Raw genomic sequence first — 16,081 nt, forward strand, 5'->3', positions numbered from 1 at the left:
AAAACGAATATCACGCGCCAAGGTTTAAAACTTCGTTCTCCCTTAAACCCCCATGGGCGCCGCTACAGTTTGAAGAGTCCCTGCTCTGCACTGCTCTCTTTGTGACTCTGTGGGCTCCTTTTTTTAATAAAAAAAACAAAAACTTGAAGGAGTCCAGCTAGAACCTGCGCATCATTTCGCGCTTCTCGGACGGCACGTTCCCTGCCTGGACGCGCGGCTGTGCTCAAGCTGCTTTGCATACACAAACTCACAGCGCTTACGCGCGTTCGCGCAGAACCCCTTTGCGCAGGTGCAGGTGCACGGAAACGTGACCGGACTGAACCCGGGCAGACACGGCTTCCACGTGCACCGGTTCGGCGACCTCACCGACGGTAAGTGAGTGAACGGCGGGCACCCTGTTTGCCTTCCTGCAACCACTTTGGCTTTGCTCAGCAATTAATGTTCATGCAAATATTACTACAGGGGACTCTGGTTCTAGTGTCTACAGCAGCTGCAAGCATAACGGTGCAGTCAGCGTGAGAATGATGTGCAGTAGGTGAATATGGCAAGAACTTTGTCCTAATGACTTGAAACAAGATATTTCTTTTTTTTTTGCGAATTGATCGTTTTTAACAAAGTATTGCATTATAGATGCAACAATTCCCAATGATTACTCATGTGCACAGACTAATTGCCCCTCTGTATTTAGAAAACTATGAGTACTTGGAAGTGTAGATAGATAACACGCAATATGGAGGAGCACTAGGATCGAAGGGGAGAAGCCAAGGAGCGTAATAAGTAATGCCACAAGAACTTGCCTCAGCCACCATTCCCATGGTAGCTTAAGGATCGCAGCGCCATAGCCGGAAACTCCACGTGCTCGGTCTCTGCTCTCCCGTCCGCAGTGGCGCGCCGCGTAATAGGGAAGACCATGCGCGGCGACGACACATGAGACTGAGTTGAACTGTGTGCCACCCGAACGAAAATAACCGCGGTGAAGATTTCTCCCTGTGTAACATTATACACCCTCGAAAAGACATTCACAGCGAATTCGTTTGCACTCGCTCATGGCACCGAAAACACAGATTATGGGATTGAAAAACAAAGCTAGTACCGCGGAAAGAGACACAGAAGGCAAAATCATTCTGCAAGATAAGCCAAATGGAAAGAGAGCAGCGCAGAAAGGGAAGCAAACGCGAGTTATGATACTGCCCCTTAATGAGGGTGAGCTCAAGGGAGACATGTGATACGTGGAACGTGTTGCTGTTATTCACTTGAGATTACTAACGCGCATTTGCAGTAAGAGAAGAGTGCGGTAGCAGCCGGTATAATCTAACGGTTTGCTGATATGGTATGAAAAACCTTATTCATGTTCGCGCTAAATTCCTAGCCCGAAGCGGGCCGGAAATTTGAGGCTCGAAAGAGTGCTGTGTCATTAAATGAATATGTTAATGTCCTATGTCAACTAGGCCATCTTTTTTTCAGTTCTCAGCTTTTCTATCATAACGTCGACAAACTGATTTGCAGCTATGTGCAACACCAATAGTCACCTAACTTAAATGGAATCAGGCATCCTGCTCTGTCACCAAAAGTACAAGAAGGCATTTTGAGCAACCATGTTATCGAGCTATTGGTAAGAGGCGCAGAATAAAGGGCTCTTCCGGCTCCGTCAGACTGTCCACGTTTGCATAAGCTCTCAGAGTGGCTATGTTGCTTCATTTATAGTATTCCTATATTGACGTGTTTGAAAGGAGAACCTGTTTAAAAGCTGTTACATTACTGCTTGTCTACTGTGTTCAATGAGGCTCACATTATCTTGACGTAGTATTCTTAGGTTATTTACCAAAAAAAGTCACGCCCGCATATCTCAATCTCATCAAATTACCTTTTATTCGACATCGACTATGGCCTGTTAGACGCTCATATACTAGAGCCTTTCGACTATGGTACGTGTTTCATACCACAAAAATTATACATAGGCAACATAAATTGAACCGACATAACCATTAGTATATGATTAAACAATGCCCCACACAAATACAAATGCTTCCTTTTTTTGTAGCAAAACAACAATGATACAAATCAAGAAACATGTAGGACAAAAAAACGTAGGAAAGACACTTTTCTGTAAAAATAAGATGTATTCCAAGCGATGAAGCTGCACACCACACCTCTTTGAAAAGTAGGCCTTTCTTGTAATGTACATTACTGGTTAACATATCGTGCGTCATTTCAGCTTTCTTCGTCATTTCGCTTCAACGCAGGCTGCAAGAGTGCCGCCGCCCACTACAATCCGGCCAATGCTGACCACGGAGCACCTACTGATGAAATAAGGTAAATTTCGAGGCTTTGGTTAATTATGTGCAGAAATAAACATGCACTTTATATGCAGCTTACACGTCCTATTTCTATCGTCCGATAACTTGGCTGAATTCTGTTTGGACTCACGTACTGCTCCTTTGTACGTCTCTGCTTTCCAGCCACACATTAAGACTACACACTCCCCTCCCCCCTCCCCCCCCTTAAATGGAGGGATAACACATTTGCATTTTCCTGTTCCAGCTAAGTTGCAGAAAGATTAAAAATAAACATGAAGTTACACTGGTGTATAGCGCTTCATAAACAGCAGATAAGTCAGTCTCCTCACGCGCGAAGCCCTGCCACGCTGAAGAGGACGCAAAAACGAAAGACGGGGGCCAAATCTGTCTTGAAGTTATCGCACCTGCCCCACGTGACCAAATCGACGCTGAAAACTAAAGTGAATTAAATTCTAGGGTTTCATGAGCAAAAACCACAATACAATTGTAAGATATGCCGCAGTGGGGGACTCCGGAATAACTTTGACCATCTGGAGTTCTCTGACGTGCACCTAAATCGAAGTACACGAGCGTCTTTGCATATTGCCTCGTCGAAATGTGGCCGTCGCGGCCACGATAAGCATCGCGACTTGAAGCTCAGCAGCGCAACGCCAGCCACTAGATACCGTGGTGGGTTGATGTTGGCAACTCGGAGCTATAAGACTGACTATTAACAAAAAATACAACGCCTCAAATTTAGCCTAATCGAAACCCAACATCAACATATCCCGCTCTTTGACCATGAGTAGAGCAAGTCATGCTATGTCTAACTGATATGGTGTTTCACTCCACCGATACTTTTTCGTTATTGTCAATGCCTTTTTGTTTTTACTTTTCTTAGTCACTGTCATTCATTTTGGAAGTTTATGAGAAGATTGCCGCCCCTTCAGTGTCCTATTCTTCCAGGATCGCATAATTTAGCAAACAACATGCCAACTCACGCAATACTCTACTGTATGTCTAATATCCAAACACACTGAAATGCGGCAAAATACGTGATGTCAGAATTCAACAATTGGCGCTCCCATTCTCTCGCGATACTTTAAATAAAGCTGAGGTTAAATTTTCTCCGCTAAAGAGTTGTTCCTTTCTTTTTTTTCTGAGAACGAATGTAAATATTTTTTAATGAGTAATCAGTCAGTCTAAGTTTATTTTTAATGCCCATTTAAGGACATTCCCAAAAACTAAGCCGCTGTAAGCTAACCTTACTTTCCCTCATTCTACAATAACGAATTATACACATGTTGAAGCCAAAATAACTGCAAATGGTTAACACGTAGCAGCATTCATCTGAAAGCTGTGACCGGTACACATATGAAAAAAAAAAAATTCGCCTTCCCGGCTCTGCGAAAGTAGACGTCCAGCGGAGCTGTTATGAACCACCACTACAACTACTGAGGGGGATATGCATTGTTTTATGGCTTTAGATCAATGGTATAGTAGTGCTATATTAAAGTAATGGCAGGAATGACAGTAATAAGAGTAATGGCAATTTTGGCAGCACGCCGCCTCCCAGCGCGGTGCTGCAACAACATTCAAATCAGTTGCTGGACTGGTAATGTTATATACGAAAGGCTAGGGACGTCACACCCCACGTCGCAAGTTGGCGTCACCACGGCAGCTTGCGCAACAGTAGTCCTTACCGGGTAACGTATGCGGGGAGCGCTACGTGCTTCGCATTGCTATAACGAGCATCTTATCATCACTGCAACGCACGCGCAATGCGGAAGTTGTGGGTTCGGTTCCCACCAGAGGCACTTTATATTTTCGTCCACTTTAATTTTCCTTTCTTTATTATTTTCTACATGTCAATTTCAACTACAGTTAATTTCCCCGGTGCTTTCCTTGGCTTCATTGTCTCTTGGCCATATATCGTCATGATCACTTATGTAGTTCCGATGCTTGTTTTGAGCTTGTTCTTTATTGAAACGTACGCTGTTTTGTATCTAGTATGCGTGATGCCAAAGAATGTGTGCACTGTTCGCTTCACTTTGCTGAGTGCTTGCAGCCTTTGCGTTAAAGAGTTATGAGCCATTGTTTACGGGGGTATGAGTTATTGATGATAATAGTTTTCGACATCCTCTTCTGTATGCTGTATGGGTGGTTTCAAAGAATGTAACCACTGTTCGCTTCACTTGGGTGAGTGCGTGTAGACTCTGTCTTACGAGGCTATGAGGCATTGCATTTTTTTCTTACTTAAGGAGGTATAAGTGCTTAGTGCTTACAGGGGTATGAGCCATGGATGATGATAGTTTTCTGCCAACGGACGCGAAAGGATCCCGGGATCCATGCCATATACAGTTTCGCTGTAAAAAAAAGAATACTGCAATCTAGCCACACAATTACGTGCCTTAGGTAACAGCCTAAATGCTTACGTTGAACAGTGCAACACTCTTCTAAAAAGTGTAGTAAAGAAGATTATTAAGCTGTTCACGGTGACCGCTCGGCAAGAAATCCTTTACAGCAGATATAGTGCTCAGTAAAACCCACAGCAGCCCGCCAAACACCCTTTTACAACAGCACTGCGAGCTCCAAGCTTGGTGATAAACAACTGTTTTGGAGCTAAATACGGCATGGGTGGGCTTGCAGTTGAGCTCAAGAAGTATTTTTTTTGTAGGCTAGTTGTGTCGTACTAAATTCTGTAGCGTAGTGCGCGAAATATACTCCTCGAGGTGCGGGAAAAAAAGGAAAGACGCGAGAGGAAAGAGCGTGGACTGGCCAACTACCAGTTTTCCCGGAGTTCGCCGTGTACATTTCGCGCAGTACACTACAGAATTGCAGTGGAGTGTTAGGGGCCCAGTCAACCTACTCAGCTCTGCGGTTTCATCTTTTTCAACGCACGAACAGGCACATAGGCGACCTGGGCAACATCGAGCCCGACGTGAACGGCGTCGCGCTCTTCAGTTTCTACGACCGTCTGCTGGCGCTGGAGGGTCCGCAAAATATCGTCGGAAGGGCAGTCGTCGTGAGTTTCTCACACTTTCTTATAATTAATTATCATCATCATCATCAAGTAATCAGCAGCACCTGCTGCTTCGTTCATTGCGGGGACAGAAGCCTTTCTCAGACATCGACTACTGGCCTGCGCTCAACGAGCCTATTCGATACCCCACAATTTCTTTTATTCCTGCAAATATCGTTTTTTCATATTTATATCCTCATCGTCGTCTTCTTATTCTCCTTGTGCTCACCTTCCCACTTACCCTCAACGCTTAGTATCTGGCTACATGTGCCCACCAGCTTTTCCCATATAATTCAATCCTCCCTTTCTCCCAGTTTATTCTTTTTTCATCTCTCTCTCTCTCTCTCTCTCTCTCTCTCCCCACAAAATTTCAAATGCCGACACTTTACCTGATTTTTCGACAGCGTTTGCCGTCTTTGGTACATCTCTCCTCTAACGAACCACCAGTTACCCGCTCTAAGCATTACATGTTTTACTCATTTTTACTTCCTAATAATATTGCGCATCTAAGTAACAAAAGTTTAGTGGAGCTTTATTCTACGAACCTCCCATTTGCAGAAGTACCTATGGTTCTCATTCAACAATACGTGTTGTTCAGCAGGTTTGGCTCACATGGGAGAAGGAAGAGATAATGCAAATTTACACGACGACAAAATAATTTTGTTTATGTGTGTTTATTCCCTTTCAAGCGAGAACATTACTTGGCTCATTTTGCGACCCCGCCGTCATCAAAAAACCATGTCAGTAAACGGCACGCAAATTACATTAGCTCATCTGATTTAAATAAAGGTGGCCACGGTGAGGATTCGATCCTTCGCCCCACAGCCATTCGTGCCGTTCAGTATAGTCGAGCGCGCTAATCACTGCGCCATCATCGCTTCTTTTTCGTCTTTCATGATGTTTATTACCAATATAATACGTACTTGCTTAAGGCATTTACATAGCGGCCAGAACGGTCATAGCCACGTCTACAAGCACAAAATAAACACTTCGTATTACAATTATTACAGTAAACACTTCTCTAAAATGGAGGCGAGAGGATACACTGCATCAACGATGAATGCCAGTCTGCTTGGAAGTCTTTTTAATCATAACAGTCTTTGAGTTCTCAAATCAACTTAATGAAATGTGACTGCGAAGATACTATTGGTTTCGCATTCCGATCTAACATACGAGTTTTCCATAAACTGTGCAACGCCATAATAGCAGCGTGTCAAAAGGCGCATCTTCACATTTAGGTAGCATAAGATATCGTGTCGTATGAAGATTTGCATCAAGATCCTTTTTAAAAGTCCTTTGGAGAATCTCAAAACACGATAGCGCCCGTGCAGTCAATAAAGCAGTGTTCTATAGTTTTCGCTACATTACAGAGACGAGAAGCTAAACATTTCGACAGAATTGCCTGTCTGGTTGGGAAATTGATTAGAACTTGAGACTGACTCCAACCAAATAACTGAATTTTATTAGCCCGACGTTTCGGAGCCCATTCGGCTCCTTCTTCAGGGGGTTGTTCTTCGGGGGGTGGCGGTGTGCCGCTTTTAAAGCGTCTTTTTTGAAGAAAGGAGGGGGGGGGGGGAACCCGGGAGGTGGGGAGACACTCCACAGACGGAAAGGTGGGGGGGAACAAAAGGAAAGGGGGGTTTGTGTTGTTGACCGCTTCCAAGGAGCTGCGATGACCGGTGCTGGGTGGAGTGCTCACGAGGGTGCCCTTGATGGGCCGCGGGGGGGGGGGGGGGGGGAGGGGAGGTTACAGGGTCGCGCCGACGTTCTGTGTTGGTGAAACGAGCGGGAGTCTATCTGGCTGTGCGTCCTTTTCTTCTTTTCGTCATGTCGCCAAGGCCATGGACATAGACCGAGGGTAGGTTGCCCTTCACACGGTTTATGTTATTCTCCGTATTCTGAATGTGCCATGACTCCAGTAGTAGTCTCTTTCGCCAGTTCGTTTCTGTTTGAAGGATTTCAGTTTCCTTGAAAGCAATTTTGTGGTCGGCGACTTCAGAGTGTTCAGCGACGGCGCTGCGAATACGGTTGAATGTCCTGACGTCGTTCTCGTGTTGTCTGATCCTTTCTTTTAGATTTTTGGTTTCCCCGATGTACGACGCCGGACAGTCAGCACAACTGATTTTGTAGACGACGCCTTGAGCTTTTTCTTTTGGTGGACGATCTTTTGGTTTAGGGAGGAGTATATTAAAAGTGTTTATTGGTTTGTGCGCCACTTTGAGGCCTTCTTTTTTTAATATTCGGCTGAGCGCTTCGCTGGTACCTCTGATGTACGGGATGGACACTCGCTTCTGGGGTTGGGGAGAAGTAAACGGCTGAAGGTCCCGCATTTTGTTTCTTCTTTTTTGTTGTCTGGTTGTCTTTCGAATGAAGTCATCTGTGTAGCCATTCCTCATAAGTTCGTTGAGAACCGTTCTCTTTTCTTTCTTTAGATCCGATTCCGATGAGGAATGAGTTTCGGCTCGTTTGAATAAAGAATTTACTACAGACGCCTTGTGGTTTGCCGGATGGTCGGATTGGAAATGAAGATAGCGGCCTGTGTGGGTTGGTTTTCGGTAGACTGAAAATTTTCAGTCTACCGAAAACCAACCCACACAGGCCGCTATCTTCATTTCCAATCCGACCATCCGGCAAACCACAAGGCGTCTGTAGTAAATTCTTTATTCAAACGAGCCGAAACTCATTCCTCATCGGAATCGGATCTAAAGAAAGAAAAGAGAACGGTTCTCAACGAACTTATGAGGAATGGCTACACAGATGACTTCATTCGAAAGACAACCAGACAACAAAAAAGAAGAAACAAAATGCGGGACCTTCAGCCGTTTACTTCTCCCCAACCCCAGAAGCGAGTGTCCATCCCGTACATCAGAGGTACCAGCGAAGCGCTCAGCCGAATATTAAAAAAAGAAGGCCTCAAAGTGGCGCACAAACCAATAAACACTTTTAATATACTCCTCCCTAAACCAAAAGATCGTCCACCAAAAGAAAAAGCTCAAGGCGTCGTCTACAAAATCAGTTGTGCTGACTGTCCGGCGTCGTACATCGGGGAAACCAAAAATCTAAAAGAAAGGATCAGACAACACGAGAACGACGTCAGGACATTCAACCGTATTCGCAGCGCCGTCGCTGAACACTCTGAAGTCGCCGACCACAAAATTGCTTTCAAGGAAACTGAAATCCTTCAAACAGAAACGAACTGGCGAAAGAGACTACTACTGGAGTCATGGCACATTCAGAATACGGAGAATAACATAAACCGTGTGAAGGGCAACCTACCCTCGGTCTATGTCCATGGCCTTGGCGACATGACGAAAAGAAGAAAAGGACGCACAGCCAGATAGACTCCCGCTCGTTTCACCAACACAGAACGTCGGCGCGACCCTGTAACCTCCCCTCCCCCCCCCCCCCCCGCGGCCCATCAAGGGCACCCTCGTGAGCACTCCACCCAGCACCGGTCATCGCAGCTCCTTGGAAGCGGTCAACAACACAAACCCCCCTTTCCTTTTGTTCCCCCCCACCTTTCCGTCTGTGGAGTGTCTCCCCACCTCCCGGGTTCCCCCCCCCCTCCTTTCTTCAAAAAAGACGCTTTAAAAGCGGCACACCGCCACCCCCCGAAGAACAACCCCCTGAAGAAGGAGCCGAATGGGCTCCGAAACGTCGGGCTAATAAAATTCAGTTATTTGGTTGGAGTCAGTCTCAAGTTCTAATTACAGAGACGACAAAGTCCATACCGAAACGCTACCTTTGAAAGCCCGGTTATGTAGGAATGGCATTTTTGCATCTTCAATTAACTGTCGTCTCTGTACTGGGCCGCCATCGCACTGCGTCGCATGATGCAACACGCGACAGTGATGAACATGTGCACGTGGTTTGGCTCTGCCTGGCGGGCGGTTCACTGGATGGCCGAGCAAGCGGAGGCTGCGGAGCGAGCGCGGCGAGGCGCAGCCGCTCGCTCTGCCTCGGTCAGGGGCCCGCAGATGCCCATGGCCGATGACGAATAAGGTGCAACGCGCTTCAGGTACCCGTAGGATGGCGCCTACAGCATGCCCCCTGAGTATGAGGTGGAGTTCGCCTACGAACACGATGAAGAAATGTAATGGCAACACCAGGGTGCCACTCGCAAAAGTATATACTGTCATCGCTCGGCAAAGAGGTGTCATCGTGCTTAAAAGTGGTGTCAGCGAGTAAGAACGCTCAACGCAATCTGCGTGAAACATTATTTCAATGGGAGCTCCGCAAACAAAACGCAGCTGGCAAATGGCATATATGACCGGTCTGTCCTCTTGCGTTGTTGAGACCTCATAAGCATCAACATTGCACTCGGAAACGTAACGCAGCAGCACTAAACTCAGCAACACTTCGGCGCAACACTAAACTAAGCGACAAGTAATGCTAGCACATTTACACATCATAATAATTGCTTAGGTGCCCCCATAATTTTTTGCCCTCGTCTTAGTTCGCGCTGTGTATTCTTTCGCAAACATCCCACAGAAGGGTACACATTTACGTGCTCACCTGGACTTAAATAATACAGGGTCCAAAGACATCCTTGAGCTGTCTTCTGCTCATAAGTCTAGTGTGACAGGCTCTGCGCTGATATCCCACTAAAAGCTATTAATCTAAGTACTAAGAATTCTACATTTTAGTCGAGGGGTCCTTATGTTTAAGAACGCACTCAGAAATCAAACCAATTTCACAAGTCAATATCTTTTGCGTTAGAGAAATGCTTGCAGGTGCGTTAATAATAATGTAATGTCATGCTTTAGTCGTCTGGGCAGCAATAATTACCACAGCGACATGAATATTCCTGGCAGGTCCGAATACGCAGAGTGCGCTTTCGGTGAGAAAATGTCGACAAAGTTCACTTCAAATAACAGGGTTTATGCGCAGGCACGCAGTTATAATATAGTTAGCGTTCATTTATTCACGTCGCGCGGCGACGTGCCCTACTGAATAACTAACTCCATTGTGCGCTGCTGTATTTCAAGTCAGGTTAAGCAAACTCTAGGTACAAATTTTTCATTAAGACGAGATTCCACCGCAAGCACCTTGAAGAGACTTGAGATATAATTAACTAGTGAAAGAAAGGCGCAGAACGACAACGAGATTCGCACAAGAGACAACGTTAGGAAACTCTGTAGGCCACCTTGAGAAGGCGTGCCCCACCTGCCCTGCTAGAGAATATTCTACGTCTGCGGTCTCAACCCAGGCAGAACGGAAGAGTGGGATGTCACAAGCTGTCACAGTCTTCAGGAAAATAAAATCTTGAACTTATGTCGCAACGCATGAAAGTCATTACGTTTTCCTGCGCAGCCGAACTGGCCGGTGGCGACCTTATGTGCTAGGTAAATACTCTCTCACAGTGCCATTCCAGCAAAAGCCACCACTATCAAGTTGAAAACGTCTCACTTCACAACGCCGACGGCAGCAGAACTAGCAGCGCTTCCAGTCACTCTACACTTTATTAATGACAAACCAGCACACAAGTGGTCGATTTTCTGCGACTCAAAGACGGTACTGCGGTGTCTATTGTCAGCCTTACGGCGCCGTCCACATGAACAGTTGATATTGAAATCACAGAGGCCATACACCACCAGTCTAAAAAAGACGTGAAATCATTTTTCAGTGGCTACCAAGTCACTGTGTTATCATCGGCAGTGAACGTGCCGATCAAGCTGCTCGTTTGGCTCATGAACAAGACAACCGCCTATCGATCCCGCTGCCTAGGACAAATTCTGCAAGGATTCACCCCCTACTTGCACGCCAATGCACTACACCAGAGTGGAATGAACCACATTTTATGAACACCCGTTTATACACCTTGGATTCAACCTTAAGCCTTCGACTTCCACCAAGACTTCCCCGAAGAGACGCGACCCTTTTGTGTAGGCTATGGTTAGGCGTCACGTTTAGCGATGCTATACGCGTTCCGCATAGGGATGGCCGACGCAGTAGCATGTGGCGATTGCGGCGACGCGGAAACAATTCGGCATGTTCTTTGCCAGTGCCCGCAGTACAGTGTGCAGAAGCAATCACTTGCCGTCGTGCTGAACCAGCTGGACGACCTGCCTCTGTCGGAAGAAAGAATTCTGCAACATCGACGCGACTTAACATCGCACCAGAAGGCCGTGCAAGCGCTACTGCGCTCCTTGAGACCGACCGGCCTGTGTGAACGCCTGTGAATTGAACGACTTTTCTGTTACCCGTTCCTTCTTTTCCTCTTCTTTTTTCTTCCTTTTCTTCTTTTTTTTTCTTGTTCCTTTTTTTCTCGCTCTTTGTGGTCTTTACAACCCCTATATCCCCCACCTCAGGGCAGGGTAGCAAACCGGAAACTCGCCTCTGGTTAACCTCCCTGCCTTTTCCATCTATCTCTCTCTCTCTCTCTCTCCAAGCATTCTTCTCCAATATTCCATATATTCACTGAAGTGCGGTTAATTTCAAGTTATCTTTATTCGTTAGCTGCGTCTACCAGCCTCTAGCTGCACATTCCCCTCTTCCCTTAATCAGGACTAACTCCATATGTTAACGAATCATTATGCTAATTAGTGATACTGATTATGGAAAAGAAAAATATTTATTTTGTTCACGCTCCTGTGGTGGTGTGCGGAAGGATTAGAGAGAGATTGATTTCGAGATAAGCACCACTAATCAGAAAGCAGTAGCGAAGTTTTTAGCTGATACACTGGACAGCTATAGGCTGCATGACAAATACATCTTTATTGTAATCTTTTGCAAGATATGTGTAGATGTGCTGTTGTTGGCAGAGCTATCTGAACACTGGTTGTTAAGGAATGTAAAGACACTGGGGGAAGCTGGAGCCAACACTTGCAGCGAGTCCACGATAGTGTATATATGTATTTTTGTTGGTATGCGCGATCGACGCTTCGCATTAAAGTGCGAATCTTCTTTACAATCGGCAGTCCCGAACAAATCTTGCTCAATGGAATATAAGCACTCCGGTGGCGTAAGTGTTCCACAAACAAGTGGTTTGCGAAACATCTAAAGGCAAAACATGCAATTAATTTAGAAGATCACGACTTATTAGACAAAATATTAAGGCATATGGAGAACCTAGTACAGTGATGAAAGAATAAACGCATTTTAAGCCGAGTGCACTAGTATAGCATTCGTAAATTATGAATCTAAATTGACTTTTTTGTATGCAGGATGATCCTTTCTAAGTTTAATGGAATTTTCAAATATAGCACGTTTAGGATAACATACTTCTAGCCCTTGAGCTGGATAATTCAAAGAGGCGGATATTACTTGCCCGAGAAATCTAAACACACATTCAACTAATTAACAAAAATCCACTAAACAGCTTTCGAACTAATTACTTTACGGCATATATTGCAATTTACGAATTGTAGCCGGCGAGTTTGCAAGGCGTATCTACTTGAATTAATTTCCGGAATGACGCAAGTTTGGAGATATGTGCCATAAAACCTAAAAATACGCTGTTCCAGTTACTTTTTTTAACCTTACACTGAAGCACAAAAGTAATTTGGCCGCCCATGCATTTCATTCCACAATTATATACTTTTTGTGAATTAGTTGTACCTATATGTGTTTTGATTTCTCGTGTTTGTGATGTCCGCCTCTTCGAACAATCCAGCTCGAGGACAAGACCTGTGCTATCTCCCAGAGCCAATATTTAAAAATTCTATAAAGGTTAGAAATGAGAGGTATTCTATAAGAGTACCCCTAGTGGACTGTCCATTCCGGCCGCTGCTGATTGGATGCAGCCGTACAAGCGAGGAGAAGAGCAGCAGCGCCAGCCAATCAGCAACGGCCGTAATGAACAGTGCACTAAGTGAACTCCTACAGAATACCTCCCCTGATCATCCTGTATATTCAGGTGGCAGCTACCGGTTCTGTAGGCCACAAGGAACGCAAGCTGTTTCTCAGGCGAACGCTTCCAGGAGATGGGAAAAAGAACCTTCTTTGTAACTTATCATGGTTTGAACACTAACTCTACCTACAGTTTGCCAATGCCGGTTCAGGTGATCATGCAATTCATTCGCATTCAGTCATTGTAAACCCACGCAGTTAGCTAAAGCCTGAAAAACCAAAAAGCTCAGCTCTCATTCAAGATACACAAAATTATATTACAGATGCATTAGTTTTGTAAAACCTTCATCATTAGAACGGCATGTGTGGTAATTCAAAAATAAATTTTGGATTATCTTCAGAAGAAAATTCAGATCTGTGCCATAAGTTATGCCAACTGCGAAGTGTGCCAATATCCTGCGACGTTAACGGAGCTCGGTTTGTCTTGCTTCATGAAGGCTTACGAGAAGTGAGCGTTTCAAATTAGACGAACGCGCCATCACTCTTTATAGAATTAACAGGCCCTACGTTAAACTTCAACGTCCGCCAAACTACTGCGGTAACATCGGCAATGCTACATCTATCGACAAAGCAACGTGCTTCGCCTATCAAAAAGATCAGCGCATGTTTACCCGCTAACAAAAATGGACAAAGTTCGGAATATTCACACTTACTCTTCACAAATTGCTACTACAGTGGAATTCGTTAAATTCAAGCACTCCCTCCCCCCCCCCCCCCCTCCAGCAAGGCAATCCTTTCTTGATTTCACTCACTCGTTCTCTCCTATGTCTCTCTGTAAACTGCTATGTGTTGGACATATGTTTGTCGTTCATAGGACGAGCAGACGGCCTCCCTCCGCGATACCCTTACGGGTATGAACAATTCACGGGAAAGAACATCTTTAGAAACTTGAACACTAAGAGACTTGCGCAGAGAAAGCTAATAGATCAATTATGCGTTTACAGAAGCCTAGCGGAGTCTGCGACCACCAGTGTTTTTGTAGTGAACGCTGATGAGCTCTTTCGCGAGGAGGAGTTGTGTGTACAATGTAATGGGAAACATTTGTTCGTCTCCGCGGTTTTAAGCCGAATCTTTCTTGCAGAGAGAGAGAGAAAGAGAGAAGACCGAATATCTCCTCCGTGAAAGGTCTGTCGTCCAAGTTCCCCAAAACTGCCCGAAGGGCACTCCTCTCGTATTCGTATATGGGGCAGTCACTCAGGAGACTCTTGGTCGTTTCTTCGACACCACATGTGCTGCAATTGGCACTGCCCGCCATTCCAATTAGGAATGAGCAGTCGTCTCAGCAGTCATGGAGGCATTACGGAATCAGGGTGTAGACGAGCCGTATGTAAAAATACTGACAGATATCTATAGCAGCTCCACAGCCACCGTAGTCCTCCGTAAAGAAAGCAACAAAATCCCAATAAAGAAAGGTGTCAAACAGGGAGATACGATCTCTCCAATGCTATTCACAGTGTGTTTACAGGAGGTATTCAGAGACCTGGATTGGGAAGACTTGGGGATAAGAGTTAATGGAGAATACCTTAGTAACTTGCGATTCGCTGGTGATATTGCCTTGCTTAGTAACTCAGGGGACCAACTGCAATACATGCTCACTGACCCAGAGAGGCAAAGCAGAAGGGTGGGTCTAAAAATTAATCTGCAGAAGATTAAAGTAATTTTTAACAGTCTCGGAAGAAAACAGCAGTTTACGATAGGTAGCGAGGCACTGGAAGTGGTAAGGGAATACATCTACTTAGGACAGGTAGTGACCGCGGATCCGGATCATGAGACTGAAAGAATCAGAAGAATAAGAATGGGCTGGGGTGCTTTTGGCAGGCATTCTCAGATCATGAACAGCAGGTTGCCATTATCCCTCAAGAGAAAAGTGTATAACAGCTGCTTCTCACCAGTACTCACGTACGGGGCAGAAATCTGGAAGCTTACGAAATGGTTCTACTTAATTTGAGGACGACGCAACGAGCTATGGAAAAAAGAATGATCGGTGTAACGTTAAGAGATAAGAAAAAAGCAGATTGGGTGAGGGAACAAACGCGAGTTAATGACATCTTAGTTGAAATCAAGAAAGAGAAATGGGCATGGGCAGGACATGTAATGAGGAGGGAAGATAACCTATGGTCATTAAGAGTTACGGAATGGATTCACGGAGAAGGGAAGCGTAGCAGGGGGTGGCAGAAAGTTAGGTGGGCGGATGAGATTAAGAGGTTTGCAGGGATAACATGGCCACAATTCGTATATGACCGCGATAGTTGGAGAAGTATAGGAGAGACCTTTGCCCTGCAATGGACGTAACCAGGCTGATGATGATGATGATGAGGCGTCTGTGAAAGAAACCCCTACTTGCAGGTGGCGCAGTAGCGTTTCTTTCCCTCGGTTAAAACCGGATGATAGTTGTAATATCATATGTGCGTCCATGGCATATGGGCGCCGGTTGATGAAATCCGGTGTATTCCCTTTTCTTAGAGTAATAATATGGGGAAGACCGCTGAAGTGGCGCACTGCATCCGTTGTCGACAATGGTATCGAGGTACCTCCGCATTCGCTATGTGCCTCACGGACAGCTTTATTGGCTGTCCGTATTGGCAATAATGTTGCAGTTCCCAAGTAGCCACTGAAATACAATGTCGTAGCCTCTGTCCACCGCTTGATGTTAGCTTAATAGTATTACTGCTACCAGTTATTCATGTGGGCTGCGGCGCAGAGCTGATAAGAGTGATTGAAGGGCTGCCTTTCAGTCACGGAATATAGCCCAGTGATTTGATGACTGTTGCTGCACATAAAGCACTGCGCTACGGCGGGCCGCAAGTCCGGACTCTCTCGATGTTGTGACGTGGTTGATCTTGAACTTCTTGCAGATTGACGTCGACGGAATAACTGTGAACTCTACTGTAGTAGGAATCATGCAGTAGATCATGCAGTGATAGGAAGCATG

The 16,081-nt window shown here is 45.5% G+C and overlaps 1 protein-coding gene across 2 annotated transcripts in view; it reads left to right on the plus strand.

Annotated features, from left to right (window-relative positions):
- LOC135902297 (superoxide dismutase [Cu-Zn]-like) overlaps positions 1-16,081 on the plus strand; it is a 43,564-nt gene that overhangs the window by 13,289 nt on the left and 14,194 nt on the right. For both annotated transcript variants that reach the window (XM_065432262.1, XM_065432261.2), the window contains 3 exons: positions 275-371; positions 2,244-2,313; positions 5,184-5,301. In XM_065432262.1, the coding sequence (XP_065288334.1) occupies positions 275-371; positions 2,244-2,313; positions 5,184-5,301 (285 nt within the window). The remainder of the gene's footprint in view (positions 1-274; positions 372-2,243; positions 2,314-5,183; positions 5,302-16,081) is intronic.

The sequence above is a fragment of the Dermacentor albipictus genome, chromosome 5 (assembly GCF_038994185.2).
Source record: "Dermacentor albipictus isolate Rhodes 1998 colony chromosome 5, USDA_Dalb.pri_finalv2, whole genome shotgun sequence".
Lineage (NCBI taxonomy): Eukaryota > Metazoa > Arthropoda > Arachnida > Ixodida > Ixodidae > Dermacentor > Dermacentor albipictus.